Source organism: Diaporthe batatas (genome assembly GCF_019321695.1).
Source record: "Diaporthe batatas strain CRI 302-4 chromosome Unknown Contig00007, whole genome shotgun sequence".
Taxonomy (NCBI): Eukaryota; Fungi; Ascomycota; class Sordariomycetes; order Diaporthales; family Diaporthaceae; genus Diaporthe; species Diaporthe batatas.
Window position 1 is genome coordinate 822,965 of NW_025408554.1, and position 25,046 is coordinate 848,010.

The following is a 25,046-nucleotide window of genomic DNA, read 5'->3' on the forward strand; positions in this document are numbered from 1 at the left end:
ATACATACACACACATACACCTCACAACAAGACCCTCACCAGGTAAGCCTACAAAGTCTAAGTGCATATGGTTTACGATGAAGATAAGTGGCGGTAATGCGTTGTGCCCACAGATGCTAGGTATTGACGGAACAGCATAATATCCGATCCTAATAAAGCACCTGTTCCAGTGGAAGCTGATTGACAAGCTAATTAGTTTGAGCTTGAATTTTATGATGGTATTATCTTTAAATATAGGCTAGGGCAACGGCTAGAATCTGTGTCGCCCCCTATGAGGGCGAGCAGTGCTATGGCTCGCGTCCTTAATCACTGAACGTTAAAGGCAAGCCTACCAGTATGACTATTGATGGCATATCAAGAGTTTGTAATATTGTAGGTTGTGTTACTAGAGATCGGCTAATAGGAGTTATCTTATAACTAGAAGGTTGTACTCTAAGAGGTAGTACTGTAGCAAGTTGTCCTACTGTGTAGGGAATTCCTGTTAGTCCTACAATAACTTAAAGTGGCCGTCAATACATGTACTGATGATATCATCTATTTCTGCAGGAGTTTTAGGCCGATAGTGCCTATTATAACAATATACTTGCCATTTAATGCATCTTTTAGCCACTTTTACCGTGAGATGGCTTAACCCCCTAAAAAAAAAAACGTCACATTGATGTCGAGAGCAGTATCATGACGAACACCTACATATGTACCGTGAAGCTTTGTAGGTAACATACCAACAGGTGTACCCATAGAACAATAATGCTGTGCAATTTCAGCCTAACATGTCCTTATCTTTGGCCTGGAAAGCTGGGATTAATAGTTGTATGTTATTGTCGCATGGGAACAGTAGGCAAGCATCCGAGGCCAACGGGCCCTGGACGAGCGTGGAGGACTGCAAGGTATGGCTTCTCACTTTTACCGCTTGTAGACGTCCACAGATAAGGTATTATGCTCTAATGACTACTGCAAAGGAGAAATTGATCCTTCAAGGCAACACCGGTTATCGCTCCACAATCCGACTGGCCAAGACGATGGCGTGCGCGTTGTATCTCAGCTCCCGTACTTGCACATGTGGAGACCAACACCAATGTTATGCCCACTCTGTCGAGTTCAACCCGGACATCAGTACTGAGTCCATTGAGACACACGATCGCGCAATTCGCAATTCAAGTTGCTCAGTGGACCGAGGCATGGGAGCAGCTGGGCCCAATGCGCGGGGGTATACACCGTTTTGGAAAGTTAGTTCCAAAAGGGCGATCACACAATGCGTGACCCCTCGTCCACGCCCGCTCTGGCCACGAGCACGCCATTCGTGCGTGGCATTCGCGAAGGGGATTCTAGGGGTCTGCTACCAACAGAACAAGCATTATAGGAAATGGCAGATAATGTGAGCCCTTGACGATGCTTTGCATCATAAGTAAAGCTTGGGTGTCCTTCGGCATTCTTCCGTCTTGAGAGAGAGGCCCCGAGAGCTTCATCACCCTGACTGCCCAGGCACGCTGCGAATAATACGCCCGAGAATCGCATTCGTCCATGAACTATAGCACATTCAGCGGACCACGGGCACAGACAAGCATGTCCGTACCGCCGATCCAGACCGGCGACCCGGTGGCGGGTACGGTCGTCGACAATGAGATAGGGGATCCGCTATCCAGGAAGGCCGAGATCAAAGAGTTCAGCGAGGACTCAGGCCCGGAGGATTCGTATGATACTTACGGGAAGAATCCGTTTCTGGACGAGGCTGTCGCAGAGCACTGGAGGCAGGTCTATCACGAGTCACAGTATGAATGTCGCCATGTCTTCGATCCAGCCCTGACGTGGACCGAGGAAGAGGAGAAAGCCATCATTCGCAAACTCGACTGGCGCGTGTGCTTATGGGCCTGCGTTATGTTTTTCGGCCTCCAGGTAGACCGTGGCAATCTGGTCCAGGCGGTGTCAGACAATATGTTGGATGACCTTGGTCTGAATACCAATGGTGAGATCGTTACTCTCCGCGATATCTCGATTTTACTGAATGCGCACTGACTTAGCCAATCTACTAGACTATAACTACGGAAACACTGTATTCCTGGTATCTTTCCTTTTTGCTGAGCTGCCGTCTCAACTCGTTTCCAAAAAAGTCGGACCAGACCGATGGATTCCCATGCAGATCTGCTTGTGGAGCATCGTGGCTTCTTGCCAGTTTTGGATTTCAGGCAACGCATCATTCCTCGTCACTCGAGCTCTTCTGGGCGTCCTGGAAGGCGGATTTATCCCCGATCTCGTTCTATGGCTGAGCTATTTTTATACGTCTAGGGAACTGCCAATCAGGTTAAGGTGGGCTACGAATTGCTTCATGAGGCCCAAAAGTTGCTAATCAGTCTACAGCTATTTCTGGACCACGCTGTCTGCAACTACTATCCTCACATCCCTATTGGCTTTCGCTTTGCTCCATATGCGCGGGGTGTTGGGCTACGCCGGCTGGCGGTGGCTGTAAGTTATCTTCCCGTAGAAATTAAATTAAATCCTTCTGGAGTTTTGACTGATTTCATATCAGATTCCTGATCGAGGGTCTCATTACCCTCACGGTGGGGATAGCCTCCTTTTTCCTGATGCCAGCATCGGCTGTGCAGACCAAAACCTGGTTCAGACCCAATGGTTGGTTTAGTGACCGTGAGGTGGCGATTGTCGTAAACCGAGTCTTGAGGGACGACCCAAGCAAAGGTGAGATCCCGAGCATTACCACTTTGCAAGTCTGGGGCGCCAAAACTGAGTTGCGAACATAGGCGACATGCACAATCGACAGGCTTTAACACCTAGGCGCCTCTTGCAAACACTGAAGGACTATGATTTGTGGCCACTCTATATCCTTGGATTGGTCGTCTTCATTCCTCAGAGTCCTCCATCGAAGTACCTGACCTTGATTGTCAAGTCTCTTGGCTTCAGCACGTTCAACACAAATCTTCTCACGATTCCATCCGTAAGTCAATGATCCTTTTGAGTCTGACAAAATCCCTGATGCCGCTGAAACACGGACTGACCTGTTACAAGAGCGTCTTCCATATCATCACGTTGCTTGCCCTCACAAGATTATCAGACTACCTGAACGAGAAAACCTTAGTAGCAATGCTGCAAGCTGTATGGACACGTAAGTTCCAGACACTGCCGTCATCGGAAAAGGCAAAAGGAGTGATTCTCGTGGTGCACAACGTCCAGAGCGTGCTGACATAATTAAACCCAAGTGCCTTGTGTCATCGCCCTAGAATGGTGGCCCGGCATGATAGACAACAAATGGGGCACGTACGCGCTCGTTTCCATCCTCCTCAGCTACCCATATTGCCACGCTATACTCGTGGCATGGACCAGCCAGAATAGCAATAATGTGGGGACTCGATCCGTTTCGGCGGCGCTGTACAATGTAAGTCGACTCTTGGTTGCTCGCGCTCATCCAAATAGACCCCCGGGAGGGTCTCCTCGTGCACTGATCTTGTGCGGTACTCAGGGTTCTAACATGACCGTCTTCAATTAGATGTCAGTCCAGTTGGGCAACATAATCGCGAACTTCATCTACCGCGACGATGACAAGCCTTACTACCGACGTGGAAACCGCCAATTATTCATTATTAACATCCTCGCCATCGTTCTGTTCCTGTTCACCAAGGCGTATTATATTTGGAGGAACAAGCAAAAGGACCGAGTTTGGAACGCCCTTACGAAAGAAGAACAAGAATATTATATCAAAAATACGAGACTGCAGGGGAGCAGAAGGTTGGATTTCAGGTTCTCCCACTAGAAAGGAATTGAACCAAATTGGTACATGCGAAAAGATTGGGGCAGGGGGCGGGGGTTGGCAAATATAAATAACGAGCCTAAATCATTGAGACTGAGATAAATGCCAGTTGACACATAGGACTAAAGGTGACGACTCAAAGCTTGAGATCACACCGAACATGCTTCAAATGCTCTGACAATATTCCCACACTGGATATTACTAGTACTATTCTGGCTTTGCCGACATGCACGTTCATTACACATACAAGAGGACCCCCAAAGGTGCCTCATTAAGAAACCAATGCCCTTTTACTAGAGCAGAAACCTCTACAGCCCAGGCCCCGCGTCAATTTCATTCCTTAGAATCCCAGGGCTTGGTTGAACGCATCAGCAGTCGTCTCGTCCTTGGTGCCCAGACTCTCGACCAGTGCCTGCGCGTCCTCACACGCAGCCACAGCAGCGTCGTTAGCCTCGCAGACGTTCACCAGCTGGTCACAAATTCTGTTCGTGATAATGTTTGGGCTTCAAATTTGTTAGCACTGCTGCGGGCGGATGCTGAAGTGTTGCAGTCTGGAACATGGGGGAAGTGGTGCTTACTTGAGAGCGTCCTGCTGTCCCTCGGCCACGAGCGGGTCCGAGGGCAAGAAGGTGCCTTCGTCCGCTTTACGTCCCTCGCGGCCCAGCTGGAAATCCATGGTGGGAGTGCACTGGCCGAAGTCGGCACCCGCGGCTCCAGCATTGGCACCAGCATCAGCATTCTGGTCTTGGCCATTCTGAGCCTGGTCGTCTTGGTTCTGGTTATTCTGGTTGTTGCCCTGGTTGTTGCCCTGGTTCTGGTTGCCTTGGTTGTTCTGGTTGTCCTGCTTCTGGTCTTGGCCGGCGTTCTTGTCGGCTTGGTCGGCTTGGTCGGCCTGGTCGGCCTGACCGGCGTCACAAGCAGCCGCATCGTCCTCAGCGTCGGCATTTCCAGCATCAGCATTTCCAGCATCAGCATTTCCAGCATCAGCGTTTCCAGCTCCCGCACCGGCATTGGCATTTCCAGCGCCGTCTACAGCTGTAAAGGTGGTGAAGCCTTGTGCAGCAGTCAGGTCGGCGACAGAGAGCCCCTCTGCGTCGAGGGGCTGGGCCAGGGACTGAGCGGACGCGGCGTTCTCCGCGTCAGCGCCATCGACATCAGGGTCGACGAGGGGGATGATCCCACGCAGCTCCTCTGTTGCGGGAAGGGTGGCGTCGGCACACAGGCTGGGCTGGTCGACAGCAAATGGGTTGAAGTTTTGTTCAGCAGCAACAAGGCCGGCGGCAGCCTCGAGGACGGCATCATCGTTACCAAGAGTAGCAACGATCTCGTCAGCCAGGGAGAGCTTCGACTCGGTCAGCGCATGCTCGTTGGAAGTGTACATGTGACGATCTTTAGGGGCATACCTTGTCGCAAGGGCTGGCAGCTGCGAGAAGAACACCGGGGACCTGACCGGAGAGGGTACCAGCATCACCAGGGTTGCCAAAGTCTGACAGGGCTTGGATGGCCGCCACGGGGAGCTGCTCCTGGCCGAACCGCGCCTCGACATAGGCAACTAGTAGAGCATACTTCAGAAATTGAGACATCGTGCCTAGTTAGATCTTCCAGAGAATCTTGAAGTAACAGAAATAAATATCAGAAAAGTCCGACCGGCCTAGCGGTTGAAGCACACGCAGAAGAGAATGTAAATAGTTGAATAGGAAGGAAAGTGAAAGTCGAAAACGAAGGCGAGTTGGAAATGCAATGATGCCAAACGGAAAGCGAATTCGACAGCCAGACGATATATGTAAAATATATACGCATGCCCGATCCAGGCATCGACGTGGTTTGACAAGTAACGGTCTGGTGTGCTTGCAGCGAAACAATGATTCCCCTGGCCGTGTGAGCACTTGCATGCCAAGATGTCAGTTGGAAGTATGCCCAAGGCTTTGAGCCCCTTCAATGGCGATCATACCTGGGGCGGGCGCGTTGTGAGGTGTGCCATGAAGTCTCATGACAGCACCGGGGGGAAACAGAGCCCTGTCGCCAAGACGGGAAGGGGAGAGCCCATCGGATGGTGAGATGCCATGGCGGAAAGCCGGCGAGGTGACGATGCAGGGCGCGCTAATAAGTGCACAGAGATGCCAGTCCGGTATACTGTAGGTCCCAGAAGTCCCAGAACCTACCTTGAGCCGTGCAGAGCTGCGACTCGGAGGTGCACCTGCTGCTCACCCTTGACAGCCGTTGGTTGCTTGCGGCCCACTCGGCGGGAGGTCGACTGTGGGCCACGTCCGGAGTAGGGTCGAGAAAGGGCGAAGTGTGGACACACCGGTAGCGAAAGAGCTTGGGGATGTTCCATCCCGAGCTTGGCAGGCGGTGGAGCTGTGGCTGTTCCCAGTATTGGTGCAGTCCAAGGGGCCGACAAGACGCGAAACCCATCCCTCCCGCAGGCCAGCTGTGCCAGACGTTTCCCAGGCCCAGGAGTCTGGGAGGAGGCCGAGTGTGAGGCGCCCGTGGGACGACGGCCTGCCCTGCAGGGATGGAATCTCGGCTCGCGGGGCGACGAAGCGACTTGGCAAGACGCTGTGCGCGCTTGCGGGCGCATCAGAATTGAAAGAGAAGAGCCGCAGGAATCTGGGTGCATCAAGCTTGGCCTTCATGAGCGTGTCTGACCATGACCACGAGCGCGGCAAACCCAGACCAGCGGCTAATTCAGCCTTCTGCTTCTGCTAGCATGTAAGCGCGAATAGTAGGCAGAGAGCCCCCGTGCACAAACATGATGGGCGGGCGATCAGACCTAGATGGGATGAAGTTGAGTTGAGTTTGTGAGCCGCTCCGGGATCGAGGAGCCAAGTGAGAGATCTCAATGATGTGCTGAAGCTTGGCCCTGCCCCCACTGGCAGACCCCCAGGTGCACCGTGCCCCTGGACCCCCAGGCCTCTTGGCCCCTTCGCTTCTAGGCCATTGGCCCCGTCCTCGCTTAATCATCTTCAACGTCGACCATGAGACACCTCCGTCTGACCATGGTTTGATCTGCCAAACTTCCCCAAACTTTTCAATCCACCAGATGAACACCATATACCACCAGCTTGGTCCTCGGTCGGCGCATGCGCAATACTCTCAAGAGGCTTGGCAACCCCTACCTCAGCTCTGCCGAGCTTTCTCGCATTCCTCAGGTTCTCGGGAGGGAGATTGATCCAAGCGGATGTGACGATATGAAGCACCGAGGGGCGGCCCTCCACCGCCGTTCACCAGTCGGCTGGACCAGTCTCAACACGCCGCCTCTGCCGCCACCCACTCGTGTCCACTATACTTGTAGCTCGGATGATCGGGCCGTAGTATCAACTCTTGAGGTTCAAGAGTGCCTCAGAACGTGCTTGTCGGCGTTTAGCATCATGGCACAGTGGTACACTGGCTTTCACAGGAACTGCTCAAGGCGCTTGGAGTCTGCTACATCCCTTGTGTGTTTCGTCTGCAGGAAAGCGACGATCCGCAGCAGAGTGGTCACTGAGAAACTGTCCCCGATAACCGATATTCTGTAACTGCCGTCAAGATCAGCAAAGCAGCATTCTTGCATGTAGGTTGACGACTCACGGCATATTTGGCCCCCCATCAGGCCCGTGTACTGGTTCCCGTGTCGTTATATATCAACCCCAGATCTGCAGTCTGATACCCAGACGGGATCCGCGGGTAACCACCACAGGCTGCGAAGTAATTTGCCGGCATTTTTTATGGGACAACTATGACGTCCAAGAAGAACTCGGCGAGTGCCCACTTGATCCCGCCATCGGCTGCCAGATGTGTCCTCAGGCCCTTGGCGGTCTTAGAGAGCTCGCCTCTGGAGAAGTAGCTTGCTCAAGATTCCTTTCTCCTTACGTGCCTTTGACAAAGCTGCAAATATCCTCAGTGGTCTCCAGTCCAGGTTGTGTGGGTTATGCTTTGGCTTGCGAAGATAATTCGGAAGAGCAGCGTTGAAGTCCCCAGCCATAGCATCCAAATTCTCTTCTGGTGACAGGCTGTCAGACGTCGCCTGGCCGAGTAATCAAACTCGACCACCTCTGCGGCCTGTGGCCGGAGTAAGTACCATGCCCCAGAAAGTCTGAAATATTTCGTCGTTTCCGATCGTATCGGCTGAATTAGGGGGATGCCGACCGGTGAGCCCGACACGTCCGTTTGTTCACAAGCTCTCGGATATTCCGGAACGGATTCGAAACGAGCGTGGTTTTGCCGTCACCTTCGTCTCTCCCGGCAATGACACTCGATATTGTAGCCACATCTGGTACAGTTCTGACTATTCCTGAGATACTGGGATTACCGAGATGCGTGAGACCAACCCTGCCGTTGTCTTGAGGCTGGTGACATTTTTTTCTCCCTCGGCAGGGCTCATACCTAGGTATGTCTGATACCGCTGGTTAGCAGAATGCTTGCGCTGCATCTTTGTCTACTTCGGCAACCAGTGCCAGAACACACAACACCACACTTGTCGTGATACGCCCCGGGCATCTGTCCCCCTCTAGCACTCCAGCCACAATCTCTCGGCCGGGACCGGAAATTTGCCTACTCGGAGCAGCTCGACGTCCCCAGGACGACCACGTCGGCGGCTCTAAGCTTGGTCACAGCGGAATTCTGGCGGTCGGGCTTGCAGCCGGGCAGGGCAAGAGACCCGGGGGGTCGCTTCGAGGTCTTCATTGGTGGCGATGCTGTCTTTCATCAAAATGGGGACGCCATTGGGGGGCGGGGGCTCGATAGGGCCAGCGCGTAGTGGTGCCCGCCTCGCGGCTCAAGGGAGGGAGTGATGAATTCCATCAATCGCGTAATGCGGGAAAGGTGAGCTTCAGCCAGCTCTTTGACGGTAACGTCGCCATGGTCGAGGACTTGAGCAATCTGCCGCAAGTTGAGACTGCAGAGAGTTGGTATCATCTCCGAGGGTGATCGAGATCTCAGGACGGACATGCAGTCCCTAGAGGCTCACGTATTGCACTCTGGAAAGTCACCCCGAAACGACGACGCTACCCATGCAAGGCAAGCACGGCATGCAAGGCTGCGAGGTAGGCACGACTGCCGCTCAAAGCAGGACTGCCCAGCCTCGTATAAATGTCATGATAAGGAAGGCGGATATGAGCTGTCTGGTAAGCTTGGAAAGCTAACAAGACTGAACCGTAGGAGGCCAGCCCTTGGGACCTTGATCTGTGGAAGGATTCAAGGTTGACCCAGGAGAGGCTGCCATAGCAAGGGCACGCCCACTTAGCTGCTTCAGTCCCGCTCTGGCAGCGCGGGTGTTAGTACTACCACGCGTATGTTGTTCCTTCCTCCCCAGGAGCTCAGCTTTGCTCGGAACGGGGGGCTCAACTCGGCCACGCCACATCGTCACAGTCGACGGCTTCTTCCAACCCGTTCCCTTCCAGCTTCCAGACGGTTTGCTGAGAATAACTCACTCGTCATTCACTCGGTCCGCGACCACGAGGGCTACTGAGTTTTGGTCTCTCCTTCTACATAGAGACTAGGCAGGCAGTGTATCCCTCCAGGTGGGCACCTCAATGCTCGAATTTAAGATTGGGCATTGCGCTTTGAGATAAGGCTGATAAAAACTTAAATCGAGGCATCCTGGCGTGCAAAGGGATAACACGGCTGCTAACCAGGGTCGGGCATGCCCATAGCACCAACCCCTCCAGCTTGGCAACCTTAGATGGCCGCTTTAGCAGGAGACAGTCGTGCCAGACTGCACCCTGATTGATGTCAGGATTTCTTCCACCGAATTTCTCTCCATTGGATTTGGTGGAAACCAACTTCATCAATCCTTATGAGGAGTTCTCGGCTCAAACGGTGCTGTCATGATCACTTGGGCCCAGGATGAGCTCAGCAATGCCACAGACCATGACCGCGAAGGCAGGCAGGAGGTGGTCTGTCTTCACTTTCATCCTTTTGTTCACGGCTGCACACTCAACATCATCGCAGCCTCATTTTGACGCGCGGCACATGTCCCTCGGACTACCCAACCTGCCTCCTGGGCTCTTCATCACTTACACCGGCGTCCTAACGGGCTCATTCCAACTTGATACGTCCCAGCTCGACTTCGATGCAGCACAATGTGCCGGCGGAAGTGGGACATACTTCTTCGAGGACACGGAAAACTCGACGCTGAGGGTCGGTCTGAATCCGCCCTCTGTTGATGCCAACCCAATCTTCTTCATGGTCCAACAAGGCGGGCCAACACTCCCACCACCGGGACCGGGGCCAGTGACAGCCTCGCCGACACCAACCCAGGCTCCTACCGAGCCAGCGAGACCGATGACATGGACCCCATCCTTCACCCTAGGCAGGCCGACTGTGATGCCCATACCTATCTTCTCAGCCGTCCCAAGAGCCTTGCATCCAGACCCCGGGGCCTTGGACATCAGACAAGAAGCAGAAGACCCGGTCCTCCCGCCGGGACTCACCGGCTCCAGAGGCTTCAAGAACCTCCTCTTCGCATCTCTGTACACTATCTGCACACACGACTCCCTACCGTGCGGCATGATCCGGGCCGTGGGCCAGGGGACGGAGATGTACGACCCTATGCGCATGCTGGACCTCACACCCCCCGGCCTCCTGGGCGCAGCAACAGCACCCGAGGCCAACGGGGCCGCATCCTACACCCTGCGCGGCGACCAGTCAACGTGGATGGGCAACGAGACCATCGAGTGGTCGGGGCTGGAGTTCTCCCCGCCGGCCAACTACACCCCGGCCAGCGACCCTCCCGAGCCAGAGGCGTGCACGGCACACCGCTGGCCACCGCTGGTGTGGAACGCCACCACGCCGTTCACGTACGACCTCACCTTCTCCAACACGTCGGCCACGATATCCCTCGTCCTGACCGCGCCGCTGGGCACGGCCACGCTGCGGCTTGAGGCGGCGCGCGCCCTGGACGACATGGGCGGCCCTGCCGAGGCGATCCAGGTCGGCGCCGGGGCGGGGGGCGCGCCGAGGTGGTCGTTTGTGAACGGGACCGGGTTCCACTTTGACGGGGCCACGCCCGTGGCCAACGCCTCTGTTGCGGATGGCGGGCTCTTCAACGGGCAGGATGGGCTGGGCAGCGGCGCCGGGGTCGTGCTGGCCCGCTGGGGCGGTTGGTTCCCGGCTGCCGTTGCTGTTGTTTTCACGGCCCTGTTGATCTGATATCTGCCGTTGATGACGAGTATACTGGGCCCACGTGTGCTTGCTTGTATGACAATCCTAGAATGTGAAGAGTGACAGGCCATGATGGAGTTTGGGGTTTTGCTTTCATGGTGGAGACCGGTGCCGGTGGGATTTGTCCTTCACATTGGGCAGTATACTAAAAGTAATGGTTTGATCCCGTTTGTTTCACCGAATTAAGAAGAATATCAGCAGTGATTCATATATCCAACTCAGCAGTCAGGCCACAAGCTTGGATACATCTCATGACACAATAGACCCTCCCTGGGGAAGGGGGACGTCAGACTACCCGGACGGATGGGTGAGATGCTGTCCCGGAAAGCTTCAAAGTTCCTTTGCTGGTCCGAGAAACAAAGTCCGCCGGCGTCGCGGTATAGTCAGTCTTCGGCCCGAACTCGACATCGGACCACGGAGGTTCTCGGTGGCATGGATGTAGTATATGTTGACGACGGCGGCGATGGCACATGCTCTTCGCAATACAGTTTATTTTCAAACAATACCTCGAAGTGAAGTCTTGCAAGATGAACGGGCCGCGAGGCCAGACGGACCAGCTTCCCAAAGTTCCTGCTCGAGATGCGTGTCATCATAAGTCATCAATCCAAAACCCCAAAACAAAAACAAGAAACAGGTATCCTGGTATTCCTCCAAAGGTATCGTGACCACCCACCCGCACCTGCCATCTCAAATCGCCGTCTCATTAGTAGTGACACATTTCATGACCCCCTTGCCCGTATAGTAGTAGTAGTAGTATCGCATAATCAAACAATCATAACTCTTTGGCCGTCCACCCCGACATTCCCAGGAATCCAAGACGCCTCCCTCTCCCCTCAAGGAAACGCGAGCCTGACGGACTCCACGCCGCCGCCGGGCGAGTGCTCCTAGACGTAGACGCGGCGGTGGGAGTGGGAGCTGCGCCTCCGGCTGCTGCGCCTGCTGCCGGTGCTGTGCCTGCGGTGGCCGCGGCGCGAGTAGTGGGTCTCGCGGTAGTAGCGGGTGTCCTTGCCGACGCGCTCGCCGTGGAACCAGGCCAGGACGGCGGTGAAGAAGAAGAAGATGCAGTTCATGATGCCGAAGGCGAAGCAGGCCTTGAGCATGGCGCACCACTTGTTGGTGTCGATGGAGAAGCCGTTGCCGCTGAAGGTGCCGAGGGGCCCAAAGCCGACCTCGTAGCTCGAGCTCGAGACGCTGGTGCAGTTGGCGCCCGCGATGAATCGGAGGTAGTAGACGGCTGCGATGAACGCGCCGACAAATCCTGTACGAGGGGGGCCGGCGGGTCAGTGGTCTGATCAGAAGTTTCTGGAGATGGGGGGGGGGCTTTATAGTCGTACCGAGATCAATTACTGCGACGAATAGCGCATTGGAGCTGCTCCTGTGGTAGGAGAAGAGTGTGAATATAGCCCACGCCAGGGCTAACACCGATACTATGAATAATATCAAGATGTAGTTTGGCGTCAACGCGTTGGCGTTGACAAAGCCATTGACGAAATAGGCCAACATGCCCATCGTGGGGATCTGGTTACGCCCGTGTCAGCCGGGGCACGATGCGAAGGTTTGCGACTCGCAAAAGATGACACGCAGGGGAGTCTCTGCGCCAGCTGTCGCAGGTGAGGGCTTACCAGGGTGATGATCTCCATGAATCGCCAGAAGACGAACCCGATGGTAAAGAGGACTGCCATGATGGGTAACTAGTCTGTGATGCCTTGGAACTGTGTGGGTGATTCGCAAGTCGTGAAGGCAGTCGTGAGTGCAAGTGCCGTTCTCTGGTGGGGTTTTAAGGTTTCCCGAGGAGTTGCGCAAGCAGATGCAGTGAGGAAAAAGGGACGAGCAGACTGGCTATTCTGGGCGGATGGTCGCAGGTCTGGCCTGAAGTAAGTGGACAGGAACAGGACGAGAAAGTGGTGCCTGAAGACAAGACGGGGTGGAGTTTTTGGGTGGACTGGAATAGAAGTACAAAAGTCGGGTGGCAGGGCGAGCGACGAGGGTTGAGGGTTGATGATGAAGAGGGCCGTTGCACCCCGGCCTAGTTACTGAGTCCTTAGTACTGTTGCTGTGTAGAAACAACAACAAAAGGTCACGCAGGGGTGGTTCCCAGTTTCGACGAGGTGTGAAAAGGTTGCGTCGAGGGGAGGGCCCTGCTTGCCGAGCTCAGCCCAGGCTAGTGCCAGGGTCAACGGGCGAGCAAGCGAGGAGGCACTTGATTCGGGGATTTGTTTTGGACTGATGATGAGCTCAGGGTGCAGCGGGCATGCAGGCGGGCGTCAGTGCTCACCCACCAAGCTGTAGCCTGACTGCGACTGCCTGACCGACAACTTACAAGCTAAGCTGTAGCCTGTAGGGCCAGAGGGCGGTAATAAGCAGCCTTCGACGAGGCTTCCAGAGTCGGCCTGGGCTTGGGCCTTGCTACCCTGTGACGTCGCTGATCGCCGGCTCGCCTGCTGTTTCTGGTGCCCCAGCTTCGAATGGTGGGCGGCCAGGATCTGGGGCTGCCCTGTGATCGCCTGGCAATCCGGGAGGACGACCCGATGTTGGTGACTAGTCGCGGACTGCAAGACTGCAAGACTGCAAGACCGTGAGACTGCAAGATTTGGCACGCGGGCTTCAGCAGTACCTGATCCAATTCCTTGGGCCGGGATGCGAGGGGATGCGAGGAATGGATGGAGAGAGAAGGACGCACGCATTCGATGACCATGACGTTCGTTCCTCCCCTCCTGTCTCTCCCACCCACCCCACGTTCCAACCACATGGAAACGGGAGTGGAAATCCGCGGGGCTGGTCGACAGCGGACGGGTGGGACGGCGGACCACACCTAGGTAAACAGGGCAGGCTAAGCGGGAGCTTGGGGTCTCTTCTGGCCCAAGCTCCCAGATCCTGGATCCCCACTAGCCTCCTGTGGTACCTTGGTACGTTTTTAGCACCCGCGTGGGCCGGCGGAGGCTGGGGATGGCACCTCGGGCGAAGAGCAAAACCACCCAACTGCCAACCAGGTCAGTTGGCCTGCCAGTGGTCAACCAAGATGCTCCAAAACTTGGAACCCACGGTGCCATCCCATCGGTTGGGTTTCTGTCCAAGATACTCAGGGCGTGTCTGAAACAGATCGTCACAGATGGATTGCAGTAGCTCCTCTGGTCCCAGTGTCGTCGCACACGGCTCAAACAGGCATCTAGTAACACAGTATATTTGCCCTCTACTTCCTGTACAAATTCGTATCTATGTCTCCTGCTGCGGGCCGACTTGTCTGCCGTGGAGCAAGACACGGCACGCCGTCAGGCTGTGATGCCGTCCCCCACGTGGTGTGTTGCCGTCATAGCGTGGCATGGAATAACACAAGGAGACTTGTGTCTAAGAAATAAGGTTGATGCATGCACCATCTCGATGCAGATCCCATCGATACCAGATATTAGCTATGATTTCCAGAAATAAAGCCCACCAACATCCGAAAATCCCCACACCAGACTTTTTAGACTAAATGTGAATGTTGTGATAGTAATAAACCTCCCATGCCCCCAGCACCCTTCCCTGCCTGAGTATGTACCCTACCGAGGAATGATATCGTCCACATCCAGCTCGTCAAAGTCCTTGATGGCCTGCGCGACGCTGCTCGTCTCGCTCGGGCTCAGCAGCGGCCGGCTGTGCATCCTCCTCACCACCCACTGCTGGTCATCGCTGTCCTCGCCGCCCTCCCTGACCACCCCGAAGCTCTCCTTGCGCTGCCGAGACCCCTCGCGCCGCCGCGTCCTGCCCCCGGACGACGAGGTCATCTCCGTCGAGATGTGAAGCTTGCCACGCTCCCGGTCCCGGTCCCGGTCCCGATCCCGGCCCCCAATCTGCATGGGCCACTCGCCGCCATCTGCCGCCTCCTCCGCCTCGTCGAGCCGCGTCGACGACCCGGGGCTGGCCAGCTGCGGCGCCCCTCCGCCCCGCCGGCTGCCGAGCGCCTCCGTGCTGCGCGCCACCCCGCGCACGCCCGTCCTCGACGACGCCTTGCTCGTCCGCCCGCCCTGCAGCGGCGCCGTGGTCACCGACGACGTCGTCGACATGTGCAGCCACGACGACGTCGTCGTCCCCGCGTCGCTCAGCGCGTCGTACGAGGTCGTGCTCCCCGCGTAGCTGGTCCCCGCGTGGTAGCCCCGGCTCTGCCCGCTGGCGCTCGGCGCCCGGCTCGACTGCGCCGATGTGTACCCGCGGCCGCCGCCGCCGCCGCCACCACCAACGCCCGACAGCGTGGCCGACAGCGAAGGGTGCGGCGGCTGGGGGAACGAGTACCCCTGCCTCGTGTCGATGGGCGAGTTGTTGTCGTCGGATACCTCCTGGCTGTCCAGGCCGCCCTCCTCGCTCGCCGACGTGTTGCTGTTGTTCCACGCCCGCGGCGCGAGCCAGCAGTACGAGAGCTCGTGCGACGCCTCCTGCGGCTGGATGCTCGCCGGCTGCTTGCCCTTCTTGGCCCACGGCGGGAGCCTGGCGCCCTTGAGGCGCGGCCCCAGGTGGTAGTCCACCCCGTCCGAGTACCGCACTATCGGCGCGTCGGCCGACACGCTCGCGAGGCTCTGCAGGATGCCGTAGATCAGGATCCAGCGGCCCCGGCGCGCCAGGCTCGGGTCGATCTCGCCGATCCGGTCCGTCTTCTCGAACTTGACAAAGGCGTCGATCAGATCCGTCTGGGCGAAGTCGCTGCCGAGCACGTAGACGTTGGTCGCCTCGGTGTAGGCCAGCTGGATCCGTCGCTCCACGGCTCCTGGCCGCTGAGGGCCGCCGGGGGTCGCGGCGGGCACGGCCTCGCCGCCGGTCTTGCTTCGCTTCCTCCCCTTGCTGTTGGCCGCCGAGGCTGCCGTGTTGGCCGCGGGTGGGATGGACTCGGGGACCAAGGGGTATGGGTGTGGGATGTGTGGGAACCGCTGCTTGTTGTCGTATTCTATGAGGACGTCCGTCATTGGCAGCTCATCAGTATCAGCCTCAAACGCCTTGTTGCCGCTCTCGGACACCATCAGCCACTTCCTTGACGAGCGTGTCTCGGACCCGTCCCATACGATGTCGCGATTGACGAGATAGTCGTACAGTGTACCAAAGTCTTTTTGCAGCGCCTGCACTACCGTCCGCGTGAGCCACAACGGCTCGTCGCTCTCATCCGAGGTGACCGTGTCGGGAGGCGGTGGCGGTGGCCATCGTCCCCACGTACTTCGGTAGTACGAAAGGAGGAACCTCTGCAACCGATCCGCACTTGCCTTCGCCGGGCTTGCGACAACTGGCCCAGAGGCCGGCGATATAAACGAGAGTGAGGCCGGCCACATGTCCTCGAACGAAAAGGTACTCAGTGGTTCCTCGGCAGCCTGTACTCGAAGATGCATCTCCAGGCTTGCTCTTTCCAGGAGAGCCCTGGTGATCGGGCTGATCCTCTTGAAGTCGGGCGACGACTCCATCAGCGATCGCTCTCTCAGGCTGCCGTACATGCCGGCCACGTGCAAGAAACTCTCACGCCAGCCCTCCTCCCAGCGAACCTTGGGGTCCTCGCACCATGCCAAAAGACTTATGGCTGATTCTGCGTCGTTGCGGACATCATCGATGCCCCGCGCACCGAGGTAGGCCAGGATTGTGCTCAGATTATCCGTGTCCGCCTGCGGCATGAACTGTTCCATGCGTGAATGGAGATCCGAGAGGGCCTGGCACAGCGAGAGCCCAACCAGGGAAGCATGGTGGAGTATGCCAAACAGATTGCGCACCGACACGCTGTAACGGATCTGTTCGGTCTTGCTCGCGTTGGATGGCGGGGAGAAGAATATCTCATAACTAATCTGACCATCCGTGTTGGTGAGGATCGTGTCCTCCGAAAGAGGCGGCGTGGCCTGGCTACCGCTTCGACTGCTCGCCTGGGGTCTCTGGCCGGCGGCCATTTGATCTCGAGCAGCAGCTGACACGCTGCTCTGCCGCGGTAATAACATCGGCGGCGCGCCCCTTGGCGATGGCAAGAGCGTCATTTCGTCCTCGGTGGACCCTTCTCGGAGCATGGTGATGAGGGGCCGGGATTCTGTCGCTTCTATCACATGGGAGGAGAGTCTGAAGGACGGGTTTGGTCGGGGGTTCTGCCCCCTGTGGCCTAGGTACACCAAGACATCACCGTTCGGGTCCCAGAGTTCGGGGTCTTTCCGCAGCTTGTTCCACCGTTGCACTGGCCTCCCTGTGCCTGTCCACCGCTTGATCTGGGGCGTCGATGCTGGAGGAGGCAGTGCGGGTAATTTGGTCACTGGAGGCGGCGAGGCCGGCCCAAGGGATGCGTCCCATTGTGGGTCATAGGTGTAGTTCGCCTGCGGGTATGGCGGCTGCTCTCGATCCTCAAGGGGTGATGGCTCAGACTCTCCTCCACGAGGTAAATGGCCTGGCCGCACGGTCGCCGACGATTCGGGTCTGATTTCTTGTGGCCTGATCACCTCATCGCGCCTGGTCTTCTTCCCGCCGAAGGTGAAGGCTTTTGCGATTCCCTTCCGTACCTTTTCACTGTTCTGGTCCATCACAGACCTCATTCCACTCTTGGAGATACCCACACCCGAAATATCCTCCGCCTTGATGGTGGGCTTCCTGGCTCGAGCGTACGCAAAGTCATCCAGAGGATGCTTCGGCTGGGCTGAATCGAGTCTCCGGCCATCAATGCTGCCGCTGCTTTGACTGTCCCCTATGGACAGAACATCACCATCCACTGTTAGGTCTTGGGGACGAGGACCACGTCCATGGGCAGTTCCCAATCTGGCCGAGTCCTGCCTGGATGGCCCCAGGGCCAACGTGGGTAATTCATCAAGATTTGCGTCTGGTCCATGCTGGGCCTTGCCCTTTGGTTCAGTGATCTTTTTGCGTACGTAGGCGCTACGTCCCGACATGATTAAAATGGGGTGTGCCCGAGCACTCCTGCTTGTTTGGCTGTTTTACACCAGTAGGAGTTTGCCGTCGCGATAATCACAAGATGATGCTGACGCTCTCGATTGTTGGTGATAGGCGTTCTTGTCCGATTCAGAGGTTGGCTGATACCGCCGCTGGTACCCGGACCGATCCGGGGTTCGGGCCGCACGTGGGTGATCTTCGAGCTGGGGAACCGGCGGGACGTTACACTCTGGTCATTTTAGTCGCAACATAAGTATTCCCGTCCATTGGTATGACCCTAGCCAGTGCGATTGTACGCAAAATCCACGGAATGGAAAAGAACAATTCTCTTGTAGAAATAACCAAGATGAAGAAGAGCAGCGGAGGGGTCGAGATGCGACAGACGCGAGTCTAGGCGGACGAAGCTCTGTGGGCCCGGCGAGAATAAGCTCGGTGGGCTGGCCGGCGGCGGGGACCCAACTATAAGGCCGAGGCAACCAACGAGTTGTGCTTCTGCTGGTTAAGTTCGAGGCGGATATCTGGAGCTCTCCGCGGCAGGATCCTCAACCCCAGACCCCTTTTAGCTGCAGGGCATGCAACCAGCTTATACCTGTCTGCTTTCGATTTGGCTCGGTTTGGCCTTATCGAGACCCTTGCATGCAGCTTACACGGTTACATTCCGATCCCTGAACCTTCACCTAGCCTTACCTCCCAAGGCGGACCGGTGCACACATGTGGAGCTTCAGGCATGCTGTAGAGGACAGGCGGGAAGCCAAAAATCCCAAGGACCCCGTATCCTGAAGAAGGGAATGTGACGACATGACGCCGTGGAAGTGAGTTACGGGCGGGAACCTGGGATGCTTGACCAGACGGGCGCCCGCCCTTTGATGGGCGTGCCCGCAACACGAGCAGGCTGGCAGGCTGGCAGGGTGACCAGAAGGCCAAGAGTTGGAGCCCTATGCACGCGGCGTAGCACCAACCGAGACGAAGTAAGGGGGGTTGGGAAAATGACAGGAGGAAAAAGTAACCAGATCATCCAGGACTCATGGGTTTAGACGCCGATTTGTATCTGCTGTCGGCCCGCGCAGCGAATCATGACTGCTCGGCACGTCTTGTTAGCCAGGTGCGGACGCATACAGGCTGCTTCCGCAAGAAACAGTGCTGTGACAGGATCACAATACGAAAGGCGGCAGGCGGCTCGCCAGACCTGCGTGAATACATATTGCAAGGGTCGAGACGCAAAAGGAACCGGGGGGCAACGTGGGAAAGTGGGCTCACCCACCCCGGGCCACCCGTCAACTCAATGACAGCCAATTTATTATGTACATGTAGGTGGGCACGGCCTCCCGGACCGCCGTGCTGCTTCGGTGCGTGCCTCAACTCGCTTCCTGATTCAGCTCCACCGCTTCCCAACGCATGATGCTCATCTACTCCGTACTCCATCCTTGAAGAGCCAGAGCTTGTTTCCCGGGAGCTCGGTCGAGCCTGGCCCCATCGTGAGGGCGGAAGAGAGCAGCAGCCCTTGGGAAGGCAAGCAGTCTGATGAGAGAGATTTTGGTTGGGTGTTGCCATCACTCAATTCCTTGACTGAGCGCTGCTTCATTGGCCAGACAGCCATAGCTATCGGCACCCATGCCACGCCCCCCCTGGAGAAGCCGAGCCTTGGACGAACCAACACCCCAGACAGCCAGAGCAATCTCAATGGGGGCTCCAAACCTTACCAGAGCGGCGGATTTCCATGATTGGCCTGGGCGGGCCCTCAATCCAGGCACGCCGGAGCCCTTAGATTTGATCATTTGCGGAGTGGTAATTGGCCTGTCTTCTGAGGGGTGTGACAAAAGGCTCAGTGTTGCATAAATCATTCGCGGTCTGGATTCTGGGCGGGCCGAGGATGGGGACGAAAGTCCGCCCTCGAATGGACACAGCAGACATCTGGATCCAAGCAAGAGCCCCGCGCCCCACTGATAAGACGAGGCTAGCGGTCTCATCAGGCAGGTCGGGAATGGACTCTTCTGCCGCGTGCTGGTCACTTCGCGATGGCGCATGCACTGCACTTGGCCAACGCGCAGAGAGCTATCAACTGATCTCTACTGCTTCAACTCGTGCTTACCTAGGGCATTAGTGTTGCACTATCTGGTGATCCTGCCCGAGCCCAGCAATAGAAACGTTGTCTCTCATCTACCGAATACACCGTTGGTGCCGCGCTCGAGGTCGGCCAATCGTTGTGATCCCGGCTCGGCCTCGCGGACTAACATGGTCAAGGGCGGAGGCGGCCCCGCTGATAGCAGACGCAGGCGGCAGGAGGACTTATATCACGGTACAAAGACCGGATCGTAATGTCTGTTTGCAGCAGGCAACAGGGAGACTTCTGGAATCGACAGAGCGCCAAGGCCTGAATCGATGTCTGCCGTCTGGGTGGGCCCTCACCGAGGTTACCATGCCAGTGGACCTTGTCAGACGGGGACGCTTCTCCGGCCCAGAGAAGCAAGCCACACCTGATCCTGATGTGTGTGCTCCGTATATCTCTGTGGATGGAGCTGATGTGCAGTGGTGGCATCCGACCTCCCACGCGGTCATATCAACCTTGGAATGATGACATGTCCTTTCGAGTTGTGTCCAGCCAAGACCAAGCGTCAACTGACGTTCCATGTCGCCTGGCTGGGCATGATGGTATTCTTCGAGGAAGACCAAGGGCAAAAGAAATCAATCGGGCATCAAGGGGTCGATGCTTCTTGCAGCAGAAGCATGAGAGGTTCGCAGAGGGCGAGAAATCGATCAGGAATGACGTTGGTCTTTGTGGGAGGCGCGGCTCTACTCAAGTGCTGTACAGGTGAAGCCCGAAGAAGTTGCTTGTTGTCTGCAACTCGGCCTTCGTCACGGAACTTACCTAGGTGCCCTTTTTGACCTTTGGCCCAACAAGCTGCAAGCTGCAAGCCACACTCCTCGTGGCGTGGCAAGCGTGGTCCCTATGTTTACATGCTTCAGCTTATCATTTCTTCTTCTTGACGTTGCTGTCGGAACTTTTTGCGGCTGGCCGGCCGGCTGGCTGGCTGGCTGTGCGGATTACGTGCCTGTCGATCATTTGGCCCTGCGTCAGGACTGGCACCCAAGACCCCTGGGCGCCCCGATTTTCCGCTGGGCGAGCGACAGAAGGGGTCGTCGCCCATCACCACCACCGGGTGCGGCCCGAATGCGAGGGCAGCGCCAGTTCGATGCGCCGATCATTGGCCACGGTCCAAGATAAACGAGATTTGACTTCCTGGAGCAGGCCGGCTGCTTCTGAACTGTCTCCTTCCTGCCCAGCCGGCTTCCAAGGTTCACCACATGTGCACATCGCGATTCAGCGAGCCGCCCTGTGGAGGGCGTACATGCCAGCAGTGGGGTCTTTCGTTCGGAGTTTAGTAGTATCCTTCCACCGAACTGCCGCTATGGGCCTTCGCGGTCAAAGTTTATGGGTCCTCTGGGTGCGGAGTACAGGTGGATCACCTCTAGACGTCCCGTATTGCCACGCGTATGATTCCGACAAGACTCGCGAGAGCTGCCGCTTTGTTTCGTGAGCTGTCTGTTGCACCAAGTCCGTCAGATATACAGCCTTCCTCCCAATGCTCTAAATATACCCGTTTCAACTTGATCTTTGCGCCCTGTGTCCTTCGGCGGTCCACCGCTTACAAGTAAAGACTCACGCGCAGTGCGATATTGGAAAGGACTTCATCTGTACCTGGGCAGTCTTGTGTTTCATCAAGCCACTATATAGACAATTAGGGGGATTTGAGAGGCCCATACAACCTACCATATGTACCTGTATCGCCCCAAGCGGTCACCGGGGGAGACAATATTTTGCTTCACCGAATCGAATTTGGTTTGCCTCCTTTCCTCCGGAGGCTGTGGATAGAATCACACCCGAGCCTTCATTATGCTTCATGATTCTAACCTTACCAGAAGACTGGTCGCTCTGATTCTATTCAGTCTTCCTTTTACGCAGGCAGATTATCCCAACCCGGGTGCCTGCGTGTAAATTTATCAAGACAAGGCTTTGGTCATTTACCAGTCTTCGAGTGAACTTGCACACGGGGAATCTTTTGTTCCGTGTCAGCCTGGGATCGTGTATGGCTTCGGACGTGTACGGAACAGAGACGAAACCAATTGTCTGTGTGAAAATGGACGGTTATAGCCTTAGCCTTTCAAATCTCTCAGTAACCTCTACCCTAGGGTAAGGTAACCTGAGAAATTACTTGATAATTCTATTGAGCAAAAGCTTTCCCACAAACTGCCCTACTCATTCTTTCGCGATTAAATGTTTTCCTTATTTGAGAGACCTGCGAATCATTCGCGGCGACTACTGAGGTCCACCCGAACGTTGCAGCGGTTTCAAACAGTACAGATATGGTTCGATGTGTTGGTACAGAAGCTAGACAGCTAAACTCCTAGGCCAAGTCTCTCGGGGACCACGATATTTTGTGGAACAAGCGAGTCGTTTTGATTAGCTGGACGAGACCACCACAACACCTACCAGTGCTCTTTAGCAACTCATCGTGGGGGCATAGCTCTTGCAATGAAGGCGCCATGTATGTCCTCGGACGTATACGGAATAGAAGCGAAACCACATAGCTCTTGCAAAACTCCAAGCGGCTTCTCAGCGGGGACTACCTCCTTTGCGAACGTGGTCACAATGCGTGACGCCATGTGCGCCTCTACCGCTCAAGATTACTTGATCGGTTGCTGTAGGCGGAAACCTCGCCTGGAAATGACCGTACCTAGGTAGTGAGGCTGTGAGTCTGAACTGTTGTGTAGATGTTGCGTACTTTTATGGGATTACGGTACCTAGGTAGGTACCTAGGTTTCACCAGAGGCAGTTGAGCTCAAGAAAGTCGCTGAGCAAGACATTCTGGCTTCCACCCAGTTCGAAGCTCATTGTCCCCAAGAATTTCTCGCTTTTCTAGGTAGCAGGCCGATCGCGTTAGGAAAGCAAATTCTTGCAGCTCCAAGCATATCAGATGGAAACAGCTCATTCAAAGCTGTCTTCAGCAACGTGATTAAGATCACACTCCTTTCGCGCTCTACATCCCACGGCCTTCCTCGCATGCAGTTTACCCAAAGTGACAAGCGGCTGCTCCTTTTCCCAACCCCTCTTTTGGCAGCCGCGCAAGAAAGACCAACTGCACAAGGTTGTTGTGATTGACGATTTACCCTTGCCTGACAACAACCAGTTGCACCCTTTTCTTCCTCCCACACAAGCCCCAAGTCGCTCACTTCCCAGATTATGAATGACCTGAGCGAGTTTCTGTTGCACGTCCTAATTCTTTCTCCCAAGACCATTCGAGATACACCTGGGCAGCTGACCTAGAACCATACCGAGACGACAGACAGCAAGACCAAGTCTGCCGATACCGATTTCCTACCTGAGTTACAGTACTCTGCAGAGAGCTCAAGGTAACCTCCGTCAACTTCCTCTCAAATCCCTAGACTTTGGCTACGAGTTGGACCATCAGTCGCGAGATTGTTTCTGAGTTGCTCTGATTTTCTTCCACTCGATTCTCCCCTCCCTCCCATGCCTTGTTCCAGTTGCCACTCCATCTTCGTTTCGCCCAACTCCCACACCACGCCTCGTCAATCAGCGACAGGGTCTCAGCCAGTAAACATTGCAGTTATCACATGAGCCTCACCCATCCTCTGTTCTTGTGACCTCCTAACCTGCTTTCTTGGGTCTATGCAGAAACTGAAGGCCCTCTCACTGTATCACGTGGCCTGCAGAAAGACGACAGACACAATGGCGCCTCAGCAGGACAACACGCCTGCCAGCTCTCATGGCCCTCTCAACCCATCCCTCCACAAGAAGGCAGAGAAATACTGCATCACGTGCGGCGATTCCAACAACATCAGCTTGTGTTCTGGCTGCAAAGGTGTCTGGTACTGTGGCAACAACAACAAGAAATGCCAGCGGGCGGACTGGCCTTGCCATAAGCTTCTCTGCAGCAAGTACGCCAACCCCGATGACCTCGAGCCGCTCGAAAACGCCTACCGAGGCTTCCTTTTCCGGGCCGATTCTTTGAAGCCAGAAGTGGTCATCCTCTCCACCTCATCGCACATGACTTTTGACATGAGACCCGTCAGCGAGCTTCTTCGCCAGCCTACTGATGACGAGCACGGCCCGTCCGTCGAACGCTGCGGTTTTGGTTTCAGTTGCCGCCTGAATGGCAGACTCATCGGAAAGCACAGCATCCAAATCCTCTGCCGCGGCAACTTCCAAACAGACGGATCAAAGGCCAACAAGTCCATACTCGCTTCCGTCCGAGCCATAGGTGCCACATGCCCGCCCAGCCTTTGGGGTGGCAGCATTGTCGTAAGACGCATCACCCCCTCGGACAGGCCGTCAAGTGCCACGATGGCCGACTTCCGTCACACCATCGACTGGCTTGCCGTGTACCCCAAGCATCAACTCTACGAGCCTCTCTACTCTCCGCCAATCGGTCTGGCTTCCACAGGATATTGGAAGTTTAAGGACATCAAGGGCGTTATGATCGCGGGAGACCTGCTCACGGAGGACGATTCGAAGCGCTACAAGGCCATCTCCGTTCCCTACGACCACATGATCCGAGGGCTCGCGGCCGAGCTTCGTGGAGATATATCGCCCATCTCCGAGCGCATCGGCCGGCCCCTGCGCCTTTGCATGATGCCAACTGAACTGCATCGTTTCGACGCAAACCGTGCATGGCTGACATGTACCCCGGCCGCGGAGCTCATGCGCCGTCTCAAGAAGGACACTGATAACCGCTCCCCCCTGTTTGATCTCAACTCTCTCAAGGGGTGCGCTGAGTCGGGAGCATTTCCACTCATTGGGGCTCTTGTGATCAGCGCCGAAGACCAGGACCTTTCGGTCAACGAGGTCAGGGCCATGGTGCACTTTACCAGCTCGATGTGCCGCGAATTATTCCAGAAGGTCACGCTGACACCCGGGCAAGACACCGCGCGCCTGGAGGCTGCCATGCAGGAAGCGCTCGACTTGATGACCTGGGACAACTACCTGCTGGCGTTTGACGAGCTCGGCATGCCGCGGCCCGAGAGACGGACGGAGGCGGCATTCATTGACATGCGTGGCATTGGCATTCCTGATACCCCTGTCAGAGCAGACGTGGAGGATGGACAGGGAATCGATGAGGAGGACTATTGGACCGAGAGCGAGGAAGATAGCGAGGGTGAGATCGACTCCTGAGGCCAGATTCGGTGACGACGGGTTTGGAAGACATGGCAACTGATTTGAGGCACCCTCAAATTGTCATAGGAGGAATCTTCGCCGCGA

At 56.1% G+C, this 25,046-nt stretch overlaps 6 protein-coding genes across 6 annotated transcripts; 3 read left to right on the plus strand and 3 right to left on the minus strand.

The window, feature by feature from the left end:
- Positions 1 to 1,563: 1,563 nt before the first annotated feature.
- KVR01_006563 (uncharacterized protein) lies at positions 1,564 to 3,760 on the plus strand (the record flags this gene model as incomplete). The annotated part of the gene is made up of 8 exons (XM_044792388.1): positions 1,564 to 1,963; positions 2,031 to 2,304; positions 2,356 to 2,460; positions 2,525 to 2,691; positions 2,754 to 2,947; positions 3,019 to 3,115; positions 3,210 to 3,385; positions 3,497 to 3,760. The coding sequence occupies 8 exons, from the start codon at positions 1,564 to 1,566 to the stop codon at positions 3,758 to 3,760; spliced, it is 1,677 nt and encodes a 558-aa protein (XP_044643994.1).
- A 189-nt stretch (positions 3,761 to 3,949) lies between these two features.
- On the minus strand, positions 3,950 to 6,530 carry KVR01_006762 (uncharacterized protein). The gene is made up of 4 exons (XM_044781568.1): positions 5,709 to 6,530; positions 5,161 to 5,642; positions 4,336 to 5,099; positions 3,950 to 4,260 (listed from the first exon to the last, which is right to left on the minus strand). The coding sequence occupies exons 2-4, from the start codon at positions 5,338 to 5,340 to the stop codon at positions 4,098 to 4,100; spliced, it is 1,107 nt and encodes a 368-aa protein (XP_044644193.1). The 5' UTR covers positions 5,341 to 5,642; positions 5,709 to 6,530; the 3' UTR covers positions 3,950 to 4,097.
- A 3,053-nt stretch (positions 6,531 to 9,583) lies between these two features.
- Positions 9,584 to 10,888, plus strand: KVR01_006812 (uncharacterized protein; the record flags this gene model as incomplete). Its single annotated transcript, XM_044784603.1, has 1 exon — positions 9,584 to 10,888. The coding sequence occupies one exon, from the start codon at positions 9,584 to 9,586 to the stop codon at positions 10,886 to 10,888; it is 1,305 nt and encodes a 434-aa protein (XP_044644243.1).
- Positions 10,889 to 11,374: 486 nt separating this feature from the next.
- KVR01_006505 (uncharacterized protein) lies at positions 11,375 to 13,308 on the minus strand. Its single transcript, XM_044786365.1, has 3 exons — positions 12,523 to 13,308; positions 12,235 to 12,418; positions 11,375 to 12,158 (listed from the first exon to the last, which is right to left on the minus strand). The coding sequence occupies exons 1-3, from the start codon at positions 12,580 to 12,582 to the stop codon at positions 11,785 to 11,787; spliced, it is 618 nt and encodes a 205-aa protein (XP_044643936.1). The 5' UTR covers positions 12,583 to 13,308; the 3' UTR covers positions 11,375 to 11,784.
- Positions 13,309 to 14,065: 757 nt separating this feature from the next.
- Positions 14,066 to 18,439, minus strand: KVR01_006789 (uncharacterized protein). Its single transcript, XM_044781918.1, has one exon. The coding sequence runs from the start codon at positions 17,767 to 17,769 to the stop codon at positions 14,440 to 14,442; it is 3,330 nt and encodes a 1,109-aa protein (XP_044644220.1). The 5' UTR covers positions 17,770 to 18,439; the 3' UTR covers positions 14,066 to 14,439.
- Positions 18,440 to 23,516: 5,077 nt separating this feature from the next.
- KVR01_006713 (uncharacterized protein) lies at positions 23,517 to 24,959 on the plus strand (the record flags this gene model as incomplete). Its single annotated transcript, XM_044789236.1, has 1 exon — positions 23,517 to 24,959. The coding sequence occupies one exon, from the start codon at positions 23,517 to 23,519 to the stop codon at positions 24,957 to 24,959; it is 1,443 nt and encodes a 480-aa protein (XP_044644144.1).
- Positions 24,960 to 25,046: the final 87 nt, after the last annotated feature.